At 44.7% G+C, this 18,690-nt stretch overlaps 1 protein-coding gene and 1 long non-coding RNA gene across 2 annotated transcripts; one reads left to right on the top strand and one right to left on the bottom strand.

Moving 5' to 3' along the window:
* Positions 1–5,622: 5,622 nt before the first annotated feature.
* On the bottom strand, positions 5,623–9,223 carry LOC122119234. The gene is made up of 3 exons (XR_006149520.1): positions 9,040–9,223; positions 8,297–8,566; positions 5,623–5,829 (listed from the first exon to the last, which is right to left on the bottom strand). It is a non-coding gene; the product is annotated as an uncharacterized LOC122119234 (long non-coding RNA).
* A 102-nt stretch (positions 9,224–9,325) lies between these two features.
* Arl1 (ADP ribosylation factor like GTPase 1) lies at positions 9,326–17,010 on the top strand. The gene is made up of 6 exons (XM_042693259.1): positions 9,326–9,454; positions 10,791–10,928; positions 12,829–12,910; positions 14,084–14,195; positions 15,436–15,614; positions 16,665–17,010. Exons 1-6 carry the CDS (start codon positions 9,451–9,453, stop codon positions 16,693–16,695), a joined length of 546 nt encoding a protein of 181 aa, XP_042549193.1. The 5' UTR covers positions 9,326–9,450; the 3' UTR covers positions 16,696–17,010.
* The last annotated feature ends 1,680 nt before the right edge of the window (positions 17,011–18,690 follow it).

Here is an 18,690-nt window from a genome sequence, read left to right as displayed (position 1 = left end):
CTAGGTTTTTCTGTTTTTGGTGCTGGTCACGGGGCTTAAACTGGACCTGGGCACAGTCTCATGGACTTTCCTGCCTGGGGTGGCTTCAAATCTTGATCCTCAGTTCTCAGCCTCTTAAGTAGCCAGGTTCTAGGTATGAGTCACTGGCAACTGAGTTGTAATTCTTTTTTTTTGGTCAGTCCTGGGGCTTGAACTCAGGGTCTGGACACTGTCCCTGAGCTTCTTTTGCTCAAGGATAGCACTCTACCATTTGAGCCGCAGCGCCACTTCTGCCCTTTTCTATTTATGTGGTGCTCAGGAATCGAACCCAGGGCCTCATGCATGAAAGACAAGCATTCTACCATGGAGCCACCTTCCCATCCCCTGAGTTGTGATTTTTTATGCTCTTAAAATTCTTAGTCTGGGGTTGGGATGTAGCTCTGTGGCAAAGCGCTTGCTTAGCAAGTGCAACATCCTGGGTTTGATCCCCAGAACCAAAAAAGACAAAAAATATACAGTTAAAAAAATTTCTTAGTCTGGGGCTGTCATGCCCTTCTGATAAATTCAGGGTAGGAGATGACAGAGAGCTTTGCAAACTCCGAAGCAAAGACCACTTCTCCTTGTGACTAGCTTGTCAGAAGCCAGAGAATTAAATAACATAAAAAGATAGTTAAAAGCATTGTGTCTATTTTTTGAGAATTTTCACTTTATTTTTTCTGGTGATGATCATAGGGTTTTGAACTCAGGGCCTGGGTGCCATCCCTGAGCTCTTTTACTTAAGGCTCATGCCCTACCACTTTGAGCCACAGCTCCACTTCCAGTTTTCTGGTGATTAAGTGGAGATAAGAGTTTCATGGAATTTCCTGACGTGGCTGGCTTAGAACCACGATCCTTGGATCTCAGCCTCCTGAGTAGCTAGGATTACAGGTGTGAGCCAACAGCACCTGGCTATTCCAAGAGTTTTTACAGTCAACTAGTCCATCTACCCAATCCATAATTTGATAATACACAGTATAGTTCTTCCCGCCCCCCCTCCAGTCATGGGGCCTGAACTCGGGGCCTGAGTGCTATCCCTAGGCTCTTCAGCTCAAGGCTAGCGCTCTACCACTTGAGCCACAGCACCATTTCTGGCTTTTTTTGCTTATGTGGTGCTGAGGAATTGAACCCAGGGCCTCATGCATGCAAGACAAGCGCTCTTCCACTGAGCCACCTTCCCGGCCCCGAGTATAGTTCTTTTCTTCTGTCAAAAATAATAATTTTTAAAACAAATATTGTAAGATGGTTTAAAACAACAAGTGTTCCATAGAAATGTAAAGTAGGGTAGGTCAGAATGGCTTCGAACTTTTTCCCACAATCGTCAGTTAGGCAATATTCAAAGAACTTCCTTATTTTAACTTTAAAACTTACAACAACTTCTCTATGTTGATAATAAAGGTTCTTTCTTTTTCAAGCAGGGAGTTCATATTGCTTGAGATGCAATATAGTTTTGGTATAAAGCAGATTGTTTAGACAGCCACTGAGCTGGTGATATAATATCAATGTGATACAAAGTTCCCATGAATAACATGTAGTGGTGTGTGTGTGTGTGTGTGTGTGTGCGCGCGTGCGCCAGTGCTGGGGCATGAACACAGACCTGGGTGCTGTCCCTGACCTTTTTTGCTCAAAGTTGGCACTCTACCATGTAAGCCACAGCTCTGTTTCCAGCTTTTTGGTGGTTAATTGGAGAGAAGGTCTCACAGACTTTTCTTTCTAGCTGGATATGCCAATCCTCAGATCTCAGCCTCCTGAGTAGCTAGAATTACAGGTAAAAGCTACTGATGCCAGGTTGTATATTTGATTTTGAAATGTGAGACAGAAGCAGCAATAACAATTTTAGTTGTTTTTAAAACTGAAGGGATGAAGTCAAATTTTAACATAGACTCATTTTAGATAATTGTAATATTTTCATCAGTCTTAATTGTTTAGGGGCTAGGGGTTTAGCCCAGCGGAAGGGCGCCCACCCGGGGCGCACAAGGCCCCGAATTCGGTCCTCAGCCCTGGGGGAAAAAAAAAAGACATAAAAGCTACAAAAGACCAAAAAAAAAAAAAAAACAAAAAACAAGGCAATGGCGCAGACCTAATTGTTTAGATTATACTGCCTCTTTTGAGTAGATTGGGAAAAATGCATATTGGCTGGTTCCTCCATGTTCTAGAAAACAACAATTATGTGACACTAGGACTTATTTCTCTCTTGAACAGTAATGCTATAGTGACACATGCATTCATTCAATAATAAGGTTTTGAGTATTTACTATGTGTGAGACCTTATGTCAAGCCTCACAAAACAGAAAAATGTATAGAACTGGAGCCTATAATGCTAGCCACTCCGGAGGTTGAGAGCTGAGGTTCATGGATTGAAGGCAACTTGAGTAGGAAGGTCTGTGAGATTCTTCAAAAAGTCTTAAGTGGAAGTGTGGCTCAAATGGTTACACACTAGCCTTTAGTGAAAAACCAAGTAAGAGCAAGAGGTTCTGAATTCAACCTTGTACCAACAAGCGTGCAAGTGCATGTGTGCACGCACACACACGTGCACATGCACACACACACAAAGTATAATACTAGGAATGTGCATGCCACAATGTTGGGCTGTAAGTAATGTGCATGGACAATGAGTGTAGAATTCTATGTACCAATCATGACTACTGCGAAAGGGGAAAAGGAGGAGCCTAGTGCCAGTGGCTCATACCTGTAACCCTAGCTACACGGGAGGCTCAGGTCTGAGGACTGAGGGTTCTACTCAGGCAGAAAAGTCTATGAAACTCTTATCTCCCAATAACCAACAAAAAGCTGGAAGTGGCACTGTGGGCCAAGTGGTAGAGCACTAGCCTTGAGCCAAAAAAGAAAAGAAAAGAGTTGGGCACTGGTGGCTTACGCCTGTAATCCTAGCTACTCAGGAGGCTGAGATCTGAGGATTGAGGTTCAAAGCTAGCCTGGGCAGGAAAGTCCATGAGACTCTTATCTCCAAAAAACTACTCAGAAAACCAGAAGTAGCACTGTGGTTCAAGTGGTAGAGCACTAGCATTGAGCTAAAGAGCTGAGGGACAGTGCCCAGGCCCAGGGTTCAAGTCCCATGACAGACAAAAAGAAAAAGAAAAGAAAAGAAGCTGAGTGCTGGTGGCTCATGCTTGTAATCCTAGCTACCCAGGAGGCTGAGATATGAGGTTTGTGGATTTTTTTTTTTCCTGCTTATGTGGTGCTGAGGAATTGAACCCAGGGACTATGCATGCAAGGCAAGCGCTCTACCACTGAGCCAACTTCCCAGCCCAAGTCTGTGAGACTCTTATCTCCAATAAACCATCAGAAAATACTGAATTATGATTTTTTTTGGTCCGTCCTAGGGCTTGAACTGAGGGCATGGGTATTGTTCTAGTGTTTTTTGTTTTGTTTTGTTTTGTAGGTTGTGGGGCCTGAACTCTGGGCCTGGGTGCTGTCCCTCAGCATTTCAGCTCAAGGCTAGCACTCTACCACTTGAGCCACAGCTCCACTTCTGGCTTCTTTTTGCTGGTTAATTGGCGATCAGAGTCTCACGGCCTTTCTTCTGGGCTGGCTTGGAACTATGATCCTCAGCTCTCAGCCTCCTTTAGTAGGTAGGATTACAGGTGTGAGCCATGGGCACGTGGCTGTGAATATTGCTTTGAGAGACTGAATGAACCTCAAGAAGAGTTGTTGGAAAGCTACGTGATTTTAGAGATAGTGGTGAAAATACATCCACATTTTAAAATTTAGTAAATTATTATGGACCACAGGAACGGGAGAACATTAACTGATCATTTAGCTTTGAATGAATTGGTCAATTGACAAATCTACTAAGAATTAGTCTGGAGCAACACCACCACCTTGTGGACTCTCTTGGAAAAGAATAACTTTCTTGATGGTTTGACTACTCAAAGTGGTTAACAAGTTACAAATATCTTGTGTGTGTGCGCGCATGCACGTGTGCACACGTGTCCTTGGGGCTAAATTCAGGGCCTGAGGAGATTCTATGCTGAAGTGTGGCACTCTACCGCTTCTTTTTACTAGGTAATTGGAACAGTCTCACTAACTTTCCTACCTGGGCTGGCTTCGAACTATGATCCTCAGAGCTCAGCCTCCTGAGTAGTTAGGATTGCTGGTGTGAGCCACTGGTGCCGGCTCAGTTGTAAAAATCTTGAGGAACAAGTGTAACAATACTGTAGAGTACATGCTTCAGGATATTTATAGCTTCTGAAACTTTATAATTTAACAGGTATTTGTTTAGTATCTATGTAGAAAAAGTGAGGAAGAAAATCAACACATTTTAGTGAATGTAAAAAATAAAAAATAAGTACAAGCAATAAGAAAATGATGTGTGATGGGAAGTATTTTAAAAATCAGGATATGCTGCAATGTTCAGGTTTTTGGCAGTAATGGGGTTCAATTCAGGACATGATACTTGCTAGGCAGGTTCTCTACCACTTTCTCTAGTCTTACAAATTGAGAGTAGTAAAGATCAGGCAGAGATGAGATCTGATCACCAGTAAAGTGTGTGTGTGTGTGTGTGTGTGTGTTGGTTTGTGCTAGTTTTCTGTTACTGGTGCTTAAATTCAGGACTTAGATTTTTTTCCTTAAGGTTGTTTCTCTACCACTTGAGCCACACTCCCATTTCCAGATTTCTATTGGTTAACTGGTGGTGAGAGTCTCTGCTTTGTCTGCCAGGGCTGGCTTTGAATAAGGATCCTTAGATCTCTGCCTCCTGAGGAGCTAGAATTTTTATTTTATTTATTTTTTGTCAGTTGTGAGAGTTGAATTCTGGGCCTGGGCGCTGTCCCTCAGCTCTTCAGCTCAAGGCCAGCGCTCTACCACTTGGGCCACGGTGCCACTTCCAGTTTTCTGGTGGTTTACTGGAGATAAAGAGTCTTATGGGCTTTCCTGCCTGGGCTGGCTTTGAACCATGATCCTCCAAATCTCAGCCTCTTGAGTAGGTAGAATTACGGGTGTGAGCCACTGGCACCCAGGGAATAGCTAGAATTATAAGCATGAGTCACTGGCTCCAACAACTTTTAAAAGAATAAATATATATTATGTCTTGGGGATTACTCCATATATTTCATAGGTGTTAACTTACTGTGCCTTAAGTTTTAAAAAATTAACATTAAGTAATTAAGTAGATGTACAAAGAGGTTTCAATCCAGCATGTCAGTTTCTGAGTACAGCTCATCTCCCCCCTCCGTCTGGTGGGGGGGGGGGGGTTGAACTCTGGGTCTCGGTGCCGTTCCTGAGCTCTTTAGCTCAAGGCTACTACTTGAGCCACAGTGCCACTTCTGGTGGTTAATTGGAGATAAGAGCCTCATGGACTTTTTCTGCCCAGGCTGGCTTTGAACCGCAATCCTCAGATCTCAGCCTCCTGGGTAGCTAGGATTACAGGCGTGAGCCACCAGCGCTGGCAGCACATCTTGATTAATGTCACCTTCCATCATTCTCCACCGTCTTTCCCAATCCCACCCATCCTCTCAATTTACCTAGTTCCATTTTCATATAAGTACATTCATCTCCATGCACCTGCCCCCTCGCCTTATTACATCTTTTAAAAAATTGCCTCCATACTTTTTTCCTAAAGGAAATAAATAGTATTATGAGCCAACAACCTTTCAAGAAGTGTTGAAAACCTTTTATTCTGTTCTAGCCTTGAGTCAATGTAGTACAGCCCAAATGGGAAATAGTATCCTCAAAAAATTAAAAATGCGATTACAATGGTTTGCTCGTGCACATAAAATGAGATTAGCATGTCAAAGAGATAAATGCATTCCCATGTTCACTGAAGTGAAGCCACAGGAGCCAGGATAGGAGATCATCCTAAGAGTGATTAATAAAAGATATGTGACATACACATATAGACACACTTACTTGTTTTAAAACTTATATACCTGCAATAGAACATTATTCAGCCTAAAAAACTGCACAGACTTGGAGAACATTATGCTAATTGAAATAAACCAGCACACAAAAGTGAACACTTCATATGTGGAATCTAAAACGAGATTTGAGGGCTGGGAAGGTGGCTCAGTGGTAGAGTGCTTGCCTTACACGCCTGAGGCCCTGGGTTCGATTCCTCAGCATCACATAAGCAAAAAGAAAAAAAAAGCCAGAAGTGGCGCTGTGGCTCAAGTGGTAGAGCGCTAGCCTTGAGCTGAAGAGCTGAGGGACAGCACCCAGGCCCAGAGTTCAGGCCCCACGACCGGACCCAAAAAAAAAAACAACAAAAAGACAAACTAAAACTAGATTTGACAGGAGCAGAGCACATCGGTGATGCCAGGTTGAGTGCTGAGATGGAGAGAGAGCAATAGAAGAGTACTAAGTTACATTTAGTCAGAATAAGAAAATTCTGGAGATTCGTTATCAAACAGGATAACCATGTGAAAGGAGGGACTGGGCACAAGAGTCAAGATAACGAAAAAGGGACAATATGCCATGGACAGAAATCACTGGCAGTCAGGAAAGAGGTAACAGGACAAGCTGAAAAGTACAGGAAACAGGGAAACAGAGAAAAGTAGAAAATAGTCTACAGGGCTAGGAAGGTGGCTCAGTGGTAGAGTGCTTCCCTTGCATGCCTGAGGCCCTAGGTTCAATTCCTCAGCACCACGTAAGTAAAAAGAAAAAAGCCGGAAGTGGCGCTGTGGCTCAAGTGGTAGAAGTGGCTAGCCTTGAGCTGAAGAGCTGAGGGACAGCGCCCAGGCCCAGAGTTCAGGCCCCACAACTGGACCCCTCCACCCCCCCCCCCCCAAAAAAAAGAAAAGACAATAGTCCACAGGCCAGGCACCAGTGGCTCTGCCTATAATCCTAGGTATTCAGGAGGCTGAGATCTGAGGCTCGCAGTTCAAAGCCAGCTGGGGCAGAAAAGTCTGTGAGATTCTTATCTCCATTAAACCGCCAGAAAACCAGAAGTGGTGCGTGGCTCAAGTGGTGCGTGGCTCAAGTGGTAGAGTGCTAGCCTTAAGCTGAAGAGCTGAGGGACAATGCCCAGCCCAGCCCAGAGTTCAAGCCCCACAACTGCCAAAAAGAAAAAGAAAAAAAGAAAATAGCTGAGGGGTCCCGAGAAGCCAAACCCACAACCTCAGTAGCACCAAAAAGAAAAAGAAGCAAATCCTAAGGACACCATCTGTTTTGTATAAGAAAAAATAAAAAAAGAATGTTAGCCAGGCACTGGTGGCTCAGGCCTGTAATCCTAGCAACTCAGGAGACTGAAATCTGAGGATCCCAGTTAAAAGCTAGCCCAGGCAATAAGACTCTCATCTCCAACTGACCACTAAAGGGTTGGAACTGGAGGTGTGGCTCAAGTGGTAAAGTGCCTTGGTAAACTTAGGACAAGGTCCTAAGTTTAAATACCAGTACCAGCACAGAAAAAAAAAGAAAAAAAGAAAAAGAAAAATAGGAGCTGGGCGCCAGTGGCTCATACCTGTAATTCTAGCTACTCAGGAGGCTGAGAGCTGAGCATTGTGGTTCAAAGCCAGCCTGGGCAGGAAAGTCCATGAGACTCTTTATCTCCAATAAACCACTCAGAAAACCAGAAGTAGCACTGTGGCTCAAGTGGTAGAGTGCTCATCTTGAGCTGAAGAGTTGAGGGACAGCACCCAGGCCCAGAGTTCAAGCCCCACAACCCACAAAAACAAACAAATAAATAAGAAAAAGGAAAAGTAAAAAAAAATGGGAGTGAATATGATCAAACAGAAACCACTCCATATAAATACACTCCAATTAAAGGAAATGAAAGAAGAACAAAACCCACCAAGAAATCTTTACCATTCTCTCTACACACAAAAACTAACTGTAAGGTGATGGATATTTTAGCTCAACACTGTTAGAGTTGTGGAGCAATGAATCGTGTGGTCTGGCATTGCCAAAGCAACCACAGGCAGGGCTTGAAAAATCAATAGGAAATGTAACCCCTCGGTACATCACCTTTGTCATAACAACAAAAAATTTAAAAGAGGGGCTGGGAAGGTGACTCGGTGGTAGACTGCTTGCCTTGCATGCCTGAGGCCCTGGGTTCGATTCCCCAGCAACCACATAAGCAAAAAGAAAAAAAAGCTGAAAGTGGCGCTGTGGCTCAAGTGGTAGAGCGCTAGCCTTGAGCTGAAGAGATGAGGGACAGCGCCCAGGCCCAGAGTTCAGGCCCCACGACTGGACCCTACCCCCCCCCCCCAAAGAAAAAGAAAATAAAATATTTAAAAGAGGAGGAGGAGGGGAGCTGGAGAGGGGAGGGATAGTAGCAGAAAAACAAAGGAGGGGGGTAACAATGTTGGTCAAGAAATGGACTCATTACCTTACTCATGTAACTGTATCCCCTCTGTTCAGCATCTTCACAATAAAATTAAACTTAAAAACGAGGAAATCCAATCCACCCAGACCTTCCAGGGATGCCTTTCAATAATCCAAATGGCTTCTGGCAGAAAGGAAAGGTCCTCCATCCAGCGACCTTTCTCTATGTACACACGAGCGCTACCATCATGGTGTGGACCGTAACATATGTCAGTCATGCTTCCTCAAGGAGCTGAGGACTTCCTTAAGACCGGCTGCTCCGAAATCCCTGTGACTGGGGGAAAACAGATCGGTTACAACTGAAAGCACAGCGGGTTTTACACCCAGGCAGTGTGAGCAGCGGGGCTGGGCTAAGGGCCGCAAGCATGAAAGTCCCGGGGCTCCGGCGCCCCTCGCCGGCTCCTCCCTCCTCCCGGGCCCTCCCGGGCCAGCTTCCCCGGAGGGGCTCGTCCCCAGCGGTTGCCAGGCCGGCCAGCCCTTCCCACTCGGGAGCCCCCGAGGCTGGACTCGAACGCCGGTCCCGCAGGCCGCCAGCACGGCGGTCCCGGGTTGGCGACCGCAGGTGTAGCGGCTCCGCGCGGGCGGCGCGGGCATCCCCATTATTGTTACGCAGCCCCGCAGCCCCGCTTCTTCCCGGGACGGCGCGGGAGGGGGGGGTGCCCGGCGGGATGGGACCCCCCCCCCCCCCCCCGGCCCGGCGGCCCGGCCACCCGGCTCAGCACGGCCGCGGCCTCCAAGCCTACTTACGCAAGGCCCCGGCTGATTCGCCACTGACTGACCAGTGTCCGAATTTACCAAGAAAAGCCGATTCTCCCCGTCCGGAAGCCCTTTCCACCCAGACAGGGAGAGGCCGGAGGGACTTTCGTGAGGCCGGAACGTGGCTGCGGCTCTGACGTCCACGGCGTCGACTCCCGGCACGCCGCGGCCCGGCGTCGAAAGTGCCGTCGCGGACCCGCAGGCCGCGGTTCCCGGCGCGCAGGCGCAGTGGCCCCGGCTCCCGCCCCCTCCGCCCGGGAGTCCGACGTGGAAGTTGCAGGCGGGCCGGGCTGGCGAGGGAGACCGGCGCGAGCGGGGGTGGCGGTGCCGGGGCTGGAATCGAGTCGCTGCCGAGCCCAGGCCTGTGTGTGAGGATCGGCGAGGGCGGACCGGCGGTTCACCATGGGTGAGGGGCCGGCGAAGGCGGGGGTGGGCCGGGGCGGGCGGAGCGGGCCGCTGGGGGGCGGACGGCCGAGCGCGGCCCCCCCCCCCCGCCCCGGGGCTCCCCCGCGCCCCGCGCCTGTCGGGGGCCGGCCGGTCCTTCGCGGGGCCTCGCCGAGCTGCGGGCCGGGTCCTGGGCGGGCGGCCCAGCGGTGGGAGCTCGGTCCTCTCCCGGGGCGAGGGGGCCAGGGAGTCGTGCGGCCGGGCTGGGCCCCTGGCGGCCGCGGGGCGCCGCTTGCTTTGCCGTCGTCTTGGAGATGGGAGGCAGCGCGGGCCGCCCGGGGGGACCCCGGCCGCCGCCCCCGCCGGGCCCGCCTCCGTCCCGGTGCGCTGTTCCCGGCAGCGTCCACTTCCTGCTCCCGAGCACCGGCCTGCGCTGCCCTGGCCTCTGTGAGCCTGTGTAGCCCGGTCCTTCCGCCTCCCCGACCTGTGAACGGGAGACACGGTGTGCCAGGTCGCACCCACCCCGGCTCCACGTTCCCGTGCTCATTTTTCCAGACCCGAGGCTTTGAACTGCGCCGTTTCTTTTGCAAATAGCCAAGTGTGGTGTGGCATCGCTAATTGCTTTCCTATTTCATACATGCCCGTATACACGCATGCACGTGCATGTGTCCATGTCCGTGTATTGATGGTGCCCAGCTGGCCTCAAATCCTGTGTGTTTCTCCTGAGCGCTGAGACAGGTGTGCACACCAGCACCTGGCTTTTCATACTCTTGATGTAACTTAAGCAAACCTGTGGCAGCTTTTAATGGGAGAGAGAATGTGCCACAAGGAACTTTCCTACTGCACAGAACCCAGGGATGCAGTGAACGTAGATCTAGATCTGGTTTTTAAAGTGAGTTTTCCATCAGTGGTGGTGCTTGTTATTTTTTGGCTTGTAGTTTCAAGTGCTGGGTGTATTGAGTAGAGGAGAACTCGCAGTGGCTCAAGATGGTGATGGAGGTACTGCCGCTGTGTAAGAGTAAATGCCTTTCATTGTTCCAGTGCCCCTCTGACTGGCCCTTAGGTTTAACCAGTTGGCCTGGAGACGATGCTAAGCGATCCCTGTTCTTGTGGTTAGAAAATCAACTCCACAAGGGCTGCAGCTGCATTTTTAATTATGTAGTGTGTCGTCTTCTGCCTGCTAGAACCTAGTAATTTTGACTGATATATTTCATTAGAAACAAAAATTACCTACTTACCATCTAGGAAAATATACTTTCATTTGGTGTATAGCTTTTTCAAAGTTGAAATTGAATGCTTTGTGGACCTAATTTTGAAAAAGAACATGGAATACATTTTGGCTTTGTATTATCTTGTAGGTGGCTTTTTCTCAAGTATTTTTTCCAGTCTCTTTGGAACCCGGGAAATGAGGATTTTGATTTTGGGATTAGATGGTGCTGGAAAAACCACAATTTTATACCGATTACAGGTTGGAGAAGTCGTTACTACTATTCCTAGTAAGTGTTGGTATAATAAGCTAATTGTAGCAGCTCTCTGGGTTCCCATCTAAGAAAATTTTATGGGTAAATTATATAGTAAGTTGTTTGCATATTTCTACTATGAACATAATATTAACACCTTTTTCATCAACTGAGAGACATTTTGATGTTCTGTATACCTGTCGTGGTGCTGAGCCAGATCTGTTATTTAGAGCTAAAGCTGGCTTCAATACTCAAGTCTGAGAATCAGTATCTTTGCTGCTGAAATGTAGATATCTCCTAGCTTTGAAGAGGAAATTAAGTACTAAAAGTACTCTGTTTACTTGTGTAGGGAATTATGTAGATGGTAAGTAACAATACAGATTAGTACTTTTTTTCTGCATTTGCTACTATTTTAATTATGATTATTTTCTCTTACATTACTTTGGTTACTTAAAATTTTGATTATACAGACCAAATGCAAAACTGGTACTTTAACATTTTAAGTCAATTGTTGCTTTTTTTTTCTTTTTCTGTAATGGTGAGGATCAAACCCAGGGCCTTGTGTATTGTTGCTATCTTAAAAAATAATTTGCAAATAGCCCTGCTTGATTACATTAAGAATGCTATTGATGGGCTGAGATGGTGGCTCAGTAGTAGAGTGCTTGCCTTGCATGCATGAGGCCGTGGGTTTGATTCCTCAGCACCATATAAGCAGAAAAAGCTGGAAGTGGCACTGTGGCTCAAGTGGTATAGCCTAACCTTGAACTGAAAAGCCAAGGAACAGCAACCAGGCCCAGAGTTCAGGCCCCACAACCAACAACAACAAAAAGAATGCTATTGTTGCTTAAATGTTTTCATTGCTGACCTAATTTATAGAGGTAAATACGATTAAACTAAATTGATTGCCCAGTTTGCTATGCTTCTACAGTTACCCATATAGGAGTATTTTTATTTCTCTGTAACTACTGATTAAGCTTCAAAATTAAAAAAAAAAAATATGGGACACTGGTGGCTCATGCCTATAATCCTAGCTACTCAGGAAGCTGAGTTCTGAATATCAAAGTTCAAAGCCAGGCTGGGCAGGAAAGTCTGTGAGTCTCTTAGCTCCGATTAGCCACCAGAAAACTAGAAGTGGCTCTGTGGGTCAAAGTGCTAGAGTACTAGCCTTGAGTGAAAAAGCTCGGGAACAGGGGCTGAGAAGGTGGCTCAGTGGTTAAAGCGCTTGCCTTGCATGCCTGAGGCCCTGGGTTCGATTCCTCAGCACCACATAAGCAAAAAAAAAAAAAAAAAAGCCGGAAGTGGCGCTGTGGCTCAAGTGGTAGAGTGCTAGCCTTGAGCTGAAGAGCTGAGGGACAGTGCCCAGGCCCAGAGTTCAGGCCCCATGACCGGACCCCCCCCCCCCCAAAAAAAAAAAAAGCTCGGGGACAATGCCTAGGTCCTGAATTCAAGGCTCAGGACTAGGAAACAAACAAAACTAAGCTTTTTTTGTTTGTTTGTTTATGCCATTTCTGGGGTTTGAACTCAGCCTTAAATTCTTGTTTGGCCTTTTCATTCAAAGCAGGTAGTCTACCACTTGAGCCACTTCTCCATGCTTGGCTTTCTGTTGGCTAATTGGAGATAAAAATTTCACAGACTTTTCTGCTGTGAGTGGCTTTCAACCAGGATCCTCAGATCTCAGCCTCATGAGTAGGATTATAGGCACGAGCCACTGGTACCAGCTCAAGGAATTCTTTTATAAGTTGAGGGCAGTGTTCATCTTGCTAATTGATGGGGTATATGTTTATCTTTCTCAAAATATTTTCTTATCTTCAATAATATCTCAGGCAATAATTGTGATTTGGCAATTGTTATTAATTGCAAAAACTCATTTAGATTGGATACTTTGAAGGTAGAGTACATTAGTCTACAAATGCTACTGATGTGATTTCTCTTGCAGCTATCGGATTTAATGTAGAAACTGTGACATACAAAAACCTTAAATTCCAAGTGTGGGACCTAGGAGGACAGACAAGTATCAGGTATGGTATGCACATCAGATCATTTTGTGGTATTTAATATTTATGGATTCCTCTATGTGTTATCAGCAGTGAACCAAAATATACTATCTGATATAAACTAGATGGGAGCTCCTGGTTTAAAATCTGAAATTTTCTATTTCCTCAGAGTATCCATTGAGTTAAAATGCAAGGAAGCCAGTTAAATAAAAATCTTTTCATGAAAATAGGAAGGTCTAATTACTTTAGTGGTTTTCAGCTGAAATGATTATTTCCATTTACTCTTGTTAGCTCCTACCTCTATGAAACAGACATAACAATGCTATTTAGAGCTAATGTAAACATAGATGCCTCCTGCAATTTGGGACTTGATGCGACAATTGTGAATACTTGGTAACTGACAATCATAGTTCACTATAGCACCATCTTAAAGAGATTCATATTACATTCCCTAAATGCCTGCCTTTAGCTCATTTCATTTCTTAAGTCACTTTTGAGTTTATTCCTAATTTTAGTCTTTTCTACTTCTTAGTATTATCAATGAATAGTGAGTTACATAAAATCAAAATAGCAGAAAGTCCATCCCTGATAAAGGATTCTTGCTTAAACATTTTAATGATCAGGTCTGTGTTTGATATTTTTTACCAGAACATCTAGTGATTTTATAGAATGTAAATACACTGTTGGCTTGAATGAAGTATGAACTAGTTTGGAATTCCCTGCTCCTGTGTTTATTTTTTAATTTTAATTTTTGTTGGTCATGGGGCTTGAACTCTGGCCTGGCTGGGCTCTGTCCCTGAGCTCTTCAGCTCAAGGCAAGTAAGTGCTCTACCACTTGAGCCACAGCTCCACTTCCAGTTGTCTGGTGGTTAACTGGAGATAAAAGTCTCATGGATTTTACTGCCCACGCTGGCTGCAGACCACAATCCTCACTATCTCAGCCTCCTGAGTAGCTAGGATTACAGGTGTGAGCCACTAGCGCCCGGCTTCCTATGATGTTTAATGGGCTCCAGCACCATTACATGGGAGGGGTGGGAGCTATCTATCCATCAGGAGCAGCAAATCACTGCAGCCTGATTGGACAGTCCTGGGCAGGATCAGCATTTGATTGCCACTATTTCTCCATCATTGTCTTGAGTCTACCATGGAAACTGACATGTCTTTCAAATATATTCTTCCCCTCTGAATTTCCTTTAGGCCATATTGGAGGTGTTATTATTCCAACACAGATGCAGTCATTTATGTGGTAGACAGTTGTGACCGAGACAGAATTGGCATTTCCAAGTCAGAATTAGTTGCCATGTTGGAGGTAAGCAAACTACCACATTAAAGCATGGGGCATTAATTTATATTTGCTTGCTATTTCTATGACTTTCAGCTGTTTTAGAAGTATTTTAGTTCTGAGCACTGTGTATTCTGGGCTTGTACTCTAGGCCTGGATGCTGTCTGAGCTTCTTTTACTCAAGGTGAGCACTCTACCACTAGAGCCACAGCACCACTTCCAGCTTTTTTGAGTAGTTTATTGGGAGATAAGAGTTTCAGGGACTTTCCTGCCTGGGCTGGCTTTGAACCATGATCCTCAAATCTCAGCCTCCTGAGTAGCTAGGATTACAGGTGTGAGCCCACAAGAAGGGTACTTTTTTTTTACATTAAAAAAATTATATCTTTAAGTAGTTGTACAAAGAAGTTCCCATTCTACACAACAGTATGAGTACAAGGTGTCTGACAACATTGTTGCCCATCACTCCTAACCTATCAAGAAGGGTATTTTTAAAGAAGATATAGACCTATATATAAATGCAAACTGAAATATGTTGATATATTAAGTGAAATATTTGCATAATGCAGTATTCAGAAAAATGTTCAGACTGTCAACAGAGATCCTGTTAGGAAGATAATACTATAGGTGAAACTTGTATTTTTTTTTTTTTGGTCAGTCATGGGGTTTGAACTCTGGGCCTGGGGGCTGTCCCTGAGCTCTTCAGCTCAAGGCAAGTGCTCTACCACTTGAGCCACATCGCTACTTCTGGTTTTCTGGTGGTTAATTGGAGATAAGAGTCTCATGGACTTTCCTGCCCGGATTGGCTTTGCACTGTAAACTGTGATCCTCAGATTTCAGCCTCCTGAGTAGCTAGGATTACAGGCGTGAGCCACAGGTGCCCAGCATGACTCCCCCCTTCCCCCCCCACCCCCCAAGTCCTGGAGCTTGAACTTAGGGAGTGGACGGGCACTGTCCCTGATCTTCTTTTGCTGAAGGTAGCACTCTACCACTTGAGCCATAGCACCACGTCCAGTCTTTTCTGCTTATGTGGTACTGAGGAATCAAACCCAGGGCTTCATACAGGCTAGGCAAGCACTCAACCACTAAGCCATCTTCCCAGCGCCTGTACTTTTTTTTTTTAATGCTTCTCTCTAATTTTGAATTAATTTATGACCATTATATAGTAAGTAGAGAATATCCTTTTAAAGTAATGTGTTATTTGGCATTTCTTCTCAAACTTACAAAGCAAACTAAGTAGAGGAAATACATTATCTTCCATTTTATCTAGGAGGAAGAGCTGAGAAAAGCCATTTTAGTGGTGTTTGCAAATAAGCAGGACATGGAGCAGGCTATGACCCCCTCAGAGATGGCAAATTCACTTGGGTTACCTGCCTTGAAGGATCGGAAATGGCAGATATTCAAAACATCAGCAACCAAAGGCACTGGCCTTGATGAGGCAATGGAATGGCAAGTATCATGTTTCTGGAAGCCATGTGTATATTTGTGTATGCTCACAACTGTGTGTGCACGTGAGAAACCGTTGGGACAAAATTTTCCTTTGGGTTAATTTGTGCCAGTTCTGGGGCTTGAACTCAGGTCCTGGGCACTGTCCCTGAGCTTTTTTTTTTTTTTGGGGGGGGGGGGGGTGTCCGGTTGTGGGGCCTGAACTCTGGGCCTGGGCGCTGTCCCTCAGCTCTTTAGCTCAAGGCTAGCACTCTATCACTTGAGTCACAGCGCCACTTCTGGCTTTTTTCTTTTTCTTTTTGCTTATGTGGTGCTGAGGAATCGAACCCAGGGCCTCAGGCATGCAAGGCAAGCGCTCTACCACTGAGCCACCTTCCCAGCCCCTCCCTGAGCTTTTGTGGTCAAGGCTAATACTCTACCACTTTGAGCCAACTTTTTGGTAGCTCATGGGAGATGAGTCTCATAGACTTTCCTGCCTGGGCTGGCTTTGAACCTCGATCCTCAGATTTCAGCCTCCTGAGTAAGATTACAGCTATGAGCCACCAGCACCTGGCTCCTTTTGATTTATTTCAAATGGGTCATCACTGTGTGGCCCAGGCTGGCCTTGAGATCATTTGTTCCTTCAGCTTTTTCTCCCAGTGGTCTTCATGTGCATCTGTCTTTGAGCTACCTACCTGATCAGAGAAACTATTTTCTAGTCTCTTGCTTATTTCCCTGTCTAAAATACTTTATCCTTCAGTATATTGTTATTCAAAGCAGATTAGTTTGGTTTGTACATCTGCTTATTGGATAATGAGCTTCTTGAGAACTCTGAGACTAGTTTCCCTCTGAGCCAGCCACATGTGGCCCTGCACTAGTAGCAACCTAGAAAAATTTTTTTTCTATTATTTGTGCAAAACAGAGAGAGATAATGACCTCATAAAGTGCTTAGAGACCCTAAGCACTAACATTTTAAGTGCTTAAGAGTCTACCTTGACTATGAAATCTATATTGTAAATGTTCATGCTTTGTACCTGAAAGCTCATCTATGAAACTCTTCATTTCTCTTCATAGGCTGGTTGAAACATTAAAAAGCAGGCAATAACTCAATCATTCCAGCTCCTTTGAAACCAAGACATCATCGTATCTCTCCGTCAACAGTCAGGTGTGCTTCATGTGACATGTAAAAACTGTGATTGATGGCATATACAGAACTGACTGTAACAACTGTAATATTAAAAAAAAAAGTATTTGGTTGGAGGGAGGGATAACTTGGTCAAATCACCTGAATGTTCAGTGTAATATATTTCTTCCTTGCTCTCCTGTGTTAAGGTATGCTATTTGTATGGAGTTCTTACTTAAATATAATTCTATTAAAGAATGCACTCTTCTCAGAGGGAAAAACCCTCCTATTTTTGAATTAGTTGCATCTTGTTTGTATAGACACTAACAGATACATTAACTGAGGTTTCTTTTTCCCTTAAAATAAAAGTCTTCCAAAGATTAGACCCAGTAGAGTAGGCTAGAAACGTACTGTGTACTATAGCCTTTGTTTACTTACCTGACTACTGTTAAGCTTGCTCATTTAAAAGCTTCTGGTTACAGGCATGAGTATTATTTTGGTGGCTAGCTTTACTGACTGATCTGTAATTGTCATCCTAAGTACTTTACAGTCATCAAAAGAATTTAATGTATATTGACTTAATTGATTCATATGGTAACCCTGTAGTCCCTCCTGTTTTAGACTCAAGGTTTTAATAGGTTAGCTTACCCACAGACATAAGGACTCAAAGTAAGACTTTTGGGTCTGAAGCTTGTCTCATAAATTATACTGTAAGGCTGGGAATGTGGCTTATTGGTAGAGTGCTTGCCTAGCATGCATAAAACCCTGGGTTCAATTCCTTAGTACCACATAAACAGAAAAAGCAGGAAGTGGCGCTGTGGCTAAAGTGGTAGAGTGCTAGCCTTGAGCAAAAGAAGTTCAGGGACAGTGTCCAGGCCCTGAGTTCAAGCCCCAGCACTGGCAAAAACAAAAAACATATATTTCTGAATATATCAACACTGACAATACACAGAACCAAACTTAAAATTATGGTAGTCAGAAAACATGGAAAATAATGTCTATATAAACTTAATTGTTCATGGTAATCTTACATGATATGGTTTAAAAAAACCAACAATCCTGAATGGTTATATTTGATGGAATTAACAACATAATAAAGAAAAAAATGACATTAAATAAAAAATATTTTAAGAAGTGTAAAAGAGGTCTTTACTGTCTTCCATGTATCTGCCTGTTATTAGTAATGTACCTTGGTTTGAAGTTAACAGTTTTACTTGTTCTACAGAATGTAGTGAAGCATTCTTGATTTTTAAAAATTAGGCTTACTGCTAAGGCTATAGATTAGAAAAAAACCATATTCAAAGGAACCTCTCAAAGAACTCAGTTCACAGGATCAGTAGTAGTGTGACAGTGGTAAGTACAAACCTAAAATCACTCAAAAAGTGTTTTTAAGTTGGACAACCAGTGGTAGAGTGCTTGCCTAGTATGCATGAAGCCCTGGGTTTGATTCCTCAGCACCACATAAACAGAAAAAGCCAGAAGTGATGCTGTAGCTCAAGTGTTAGACTGCTACCCTTGAGCAAAAAGAAAGTCAGGGACAGTGTCCAGGCCTTGAGTTCAAACCCTAGGACTGGGGGTGTGGGGGTGGAGTGGAGACGGAACGGACAACTTAGGTGTTGGTAAACAGAGCTCTTAAATCTAAGAACATGGCTTTGTTTTCTAGTCTTCCCTGCCCTTGGAGATGTTGGCTTTTGGCCTCTTTCCCCCACATTCATGGTCATTCTGTTGGTGTAAATGGATGTACCTTTCTCTTTTCACCTGTGTGATTCTTACTCTTGTTCAATCACACTTGTAATCTGGTCTCTGAAATCCTTTTTGGAGATCATCTGAGCCACAGACATTGCTGTATATATTTCTGTATATATAACTAGCATGGATATCATTGTCCACCAGAATATATTCACAGCTGAAGTATGATCTATGTCAGCCAGGAGAGTACTCTAATTTGTACTTGGCTTCTCTTCTGGCCAAGGGCAC

The sequence above is a fragment of the Dipodomys spectabilis genome, unplaced genomic scaffold (assembly GCF_019054845.1).
Source record: "Dipodomys spectabilis isolate Male_0828 unplaced genomic scaffold, ASM1905484v1 ptg000163l, whole genome shotgun sequence".
Lineage (NCBI taxonomy): Eukaryota > Metazoa > Chordata > Mammalia > Rodentia > Heteromyidae > Dipodomys > Dipodomys spectabilis.
Note: the sequence above shows the minus strand (reverse complement) of the source record. Positions and strands in the feature narration are given on the sequence as shown.

Bases quoted from the DNA above. Each gene is read 5' to 3' on its own strand.
- Arl1 (XM_042693259.1), top strand. The intron at 10,929-12,828 runs GTAAGTGTTGGT...TTTCTCTTGCAG, and splicing joins AGTCGTTACTACTATTCCTA to CTATCGGATTTAATGTAGAA. The intron at 15,615-16,664 runs GCAAGTATCATG...TTCTCTTCATAG, and splicing joins CTTGATGAGGCAATGGAATG to GCTGGTTGAAACATTAAAAA.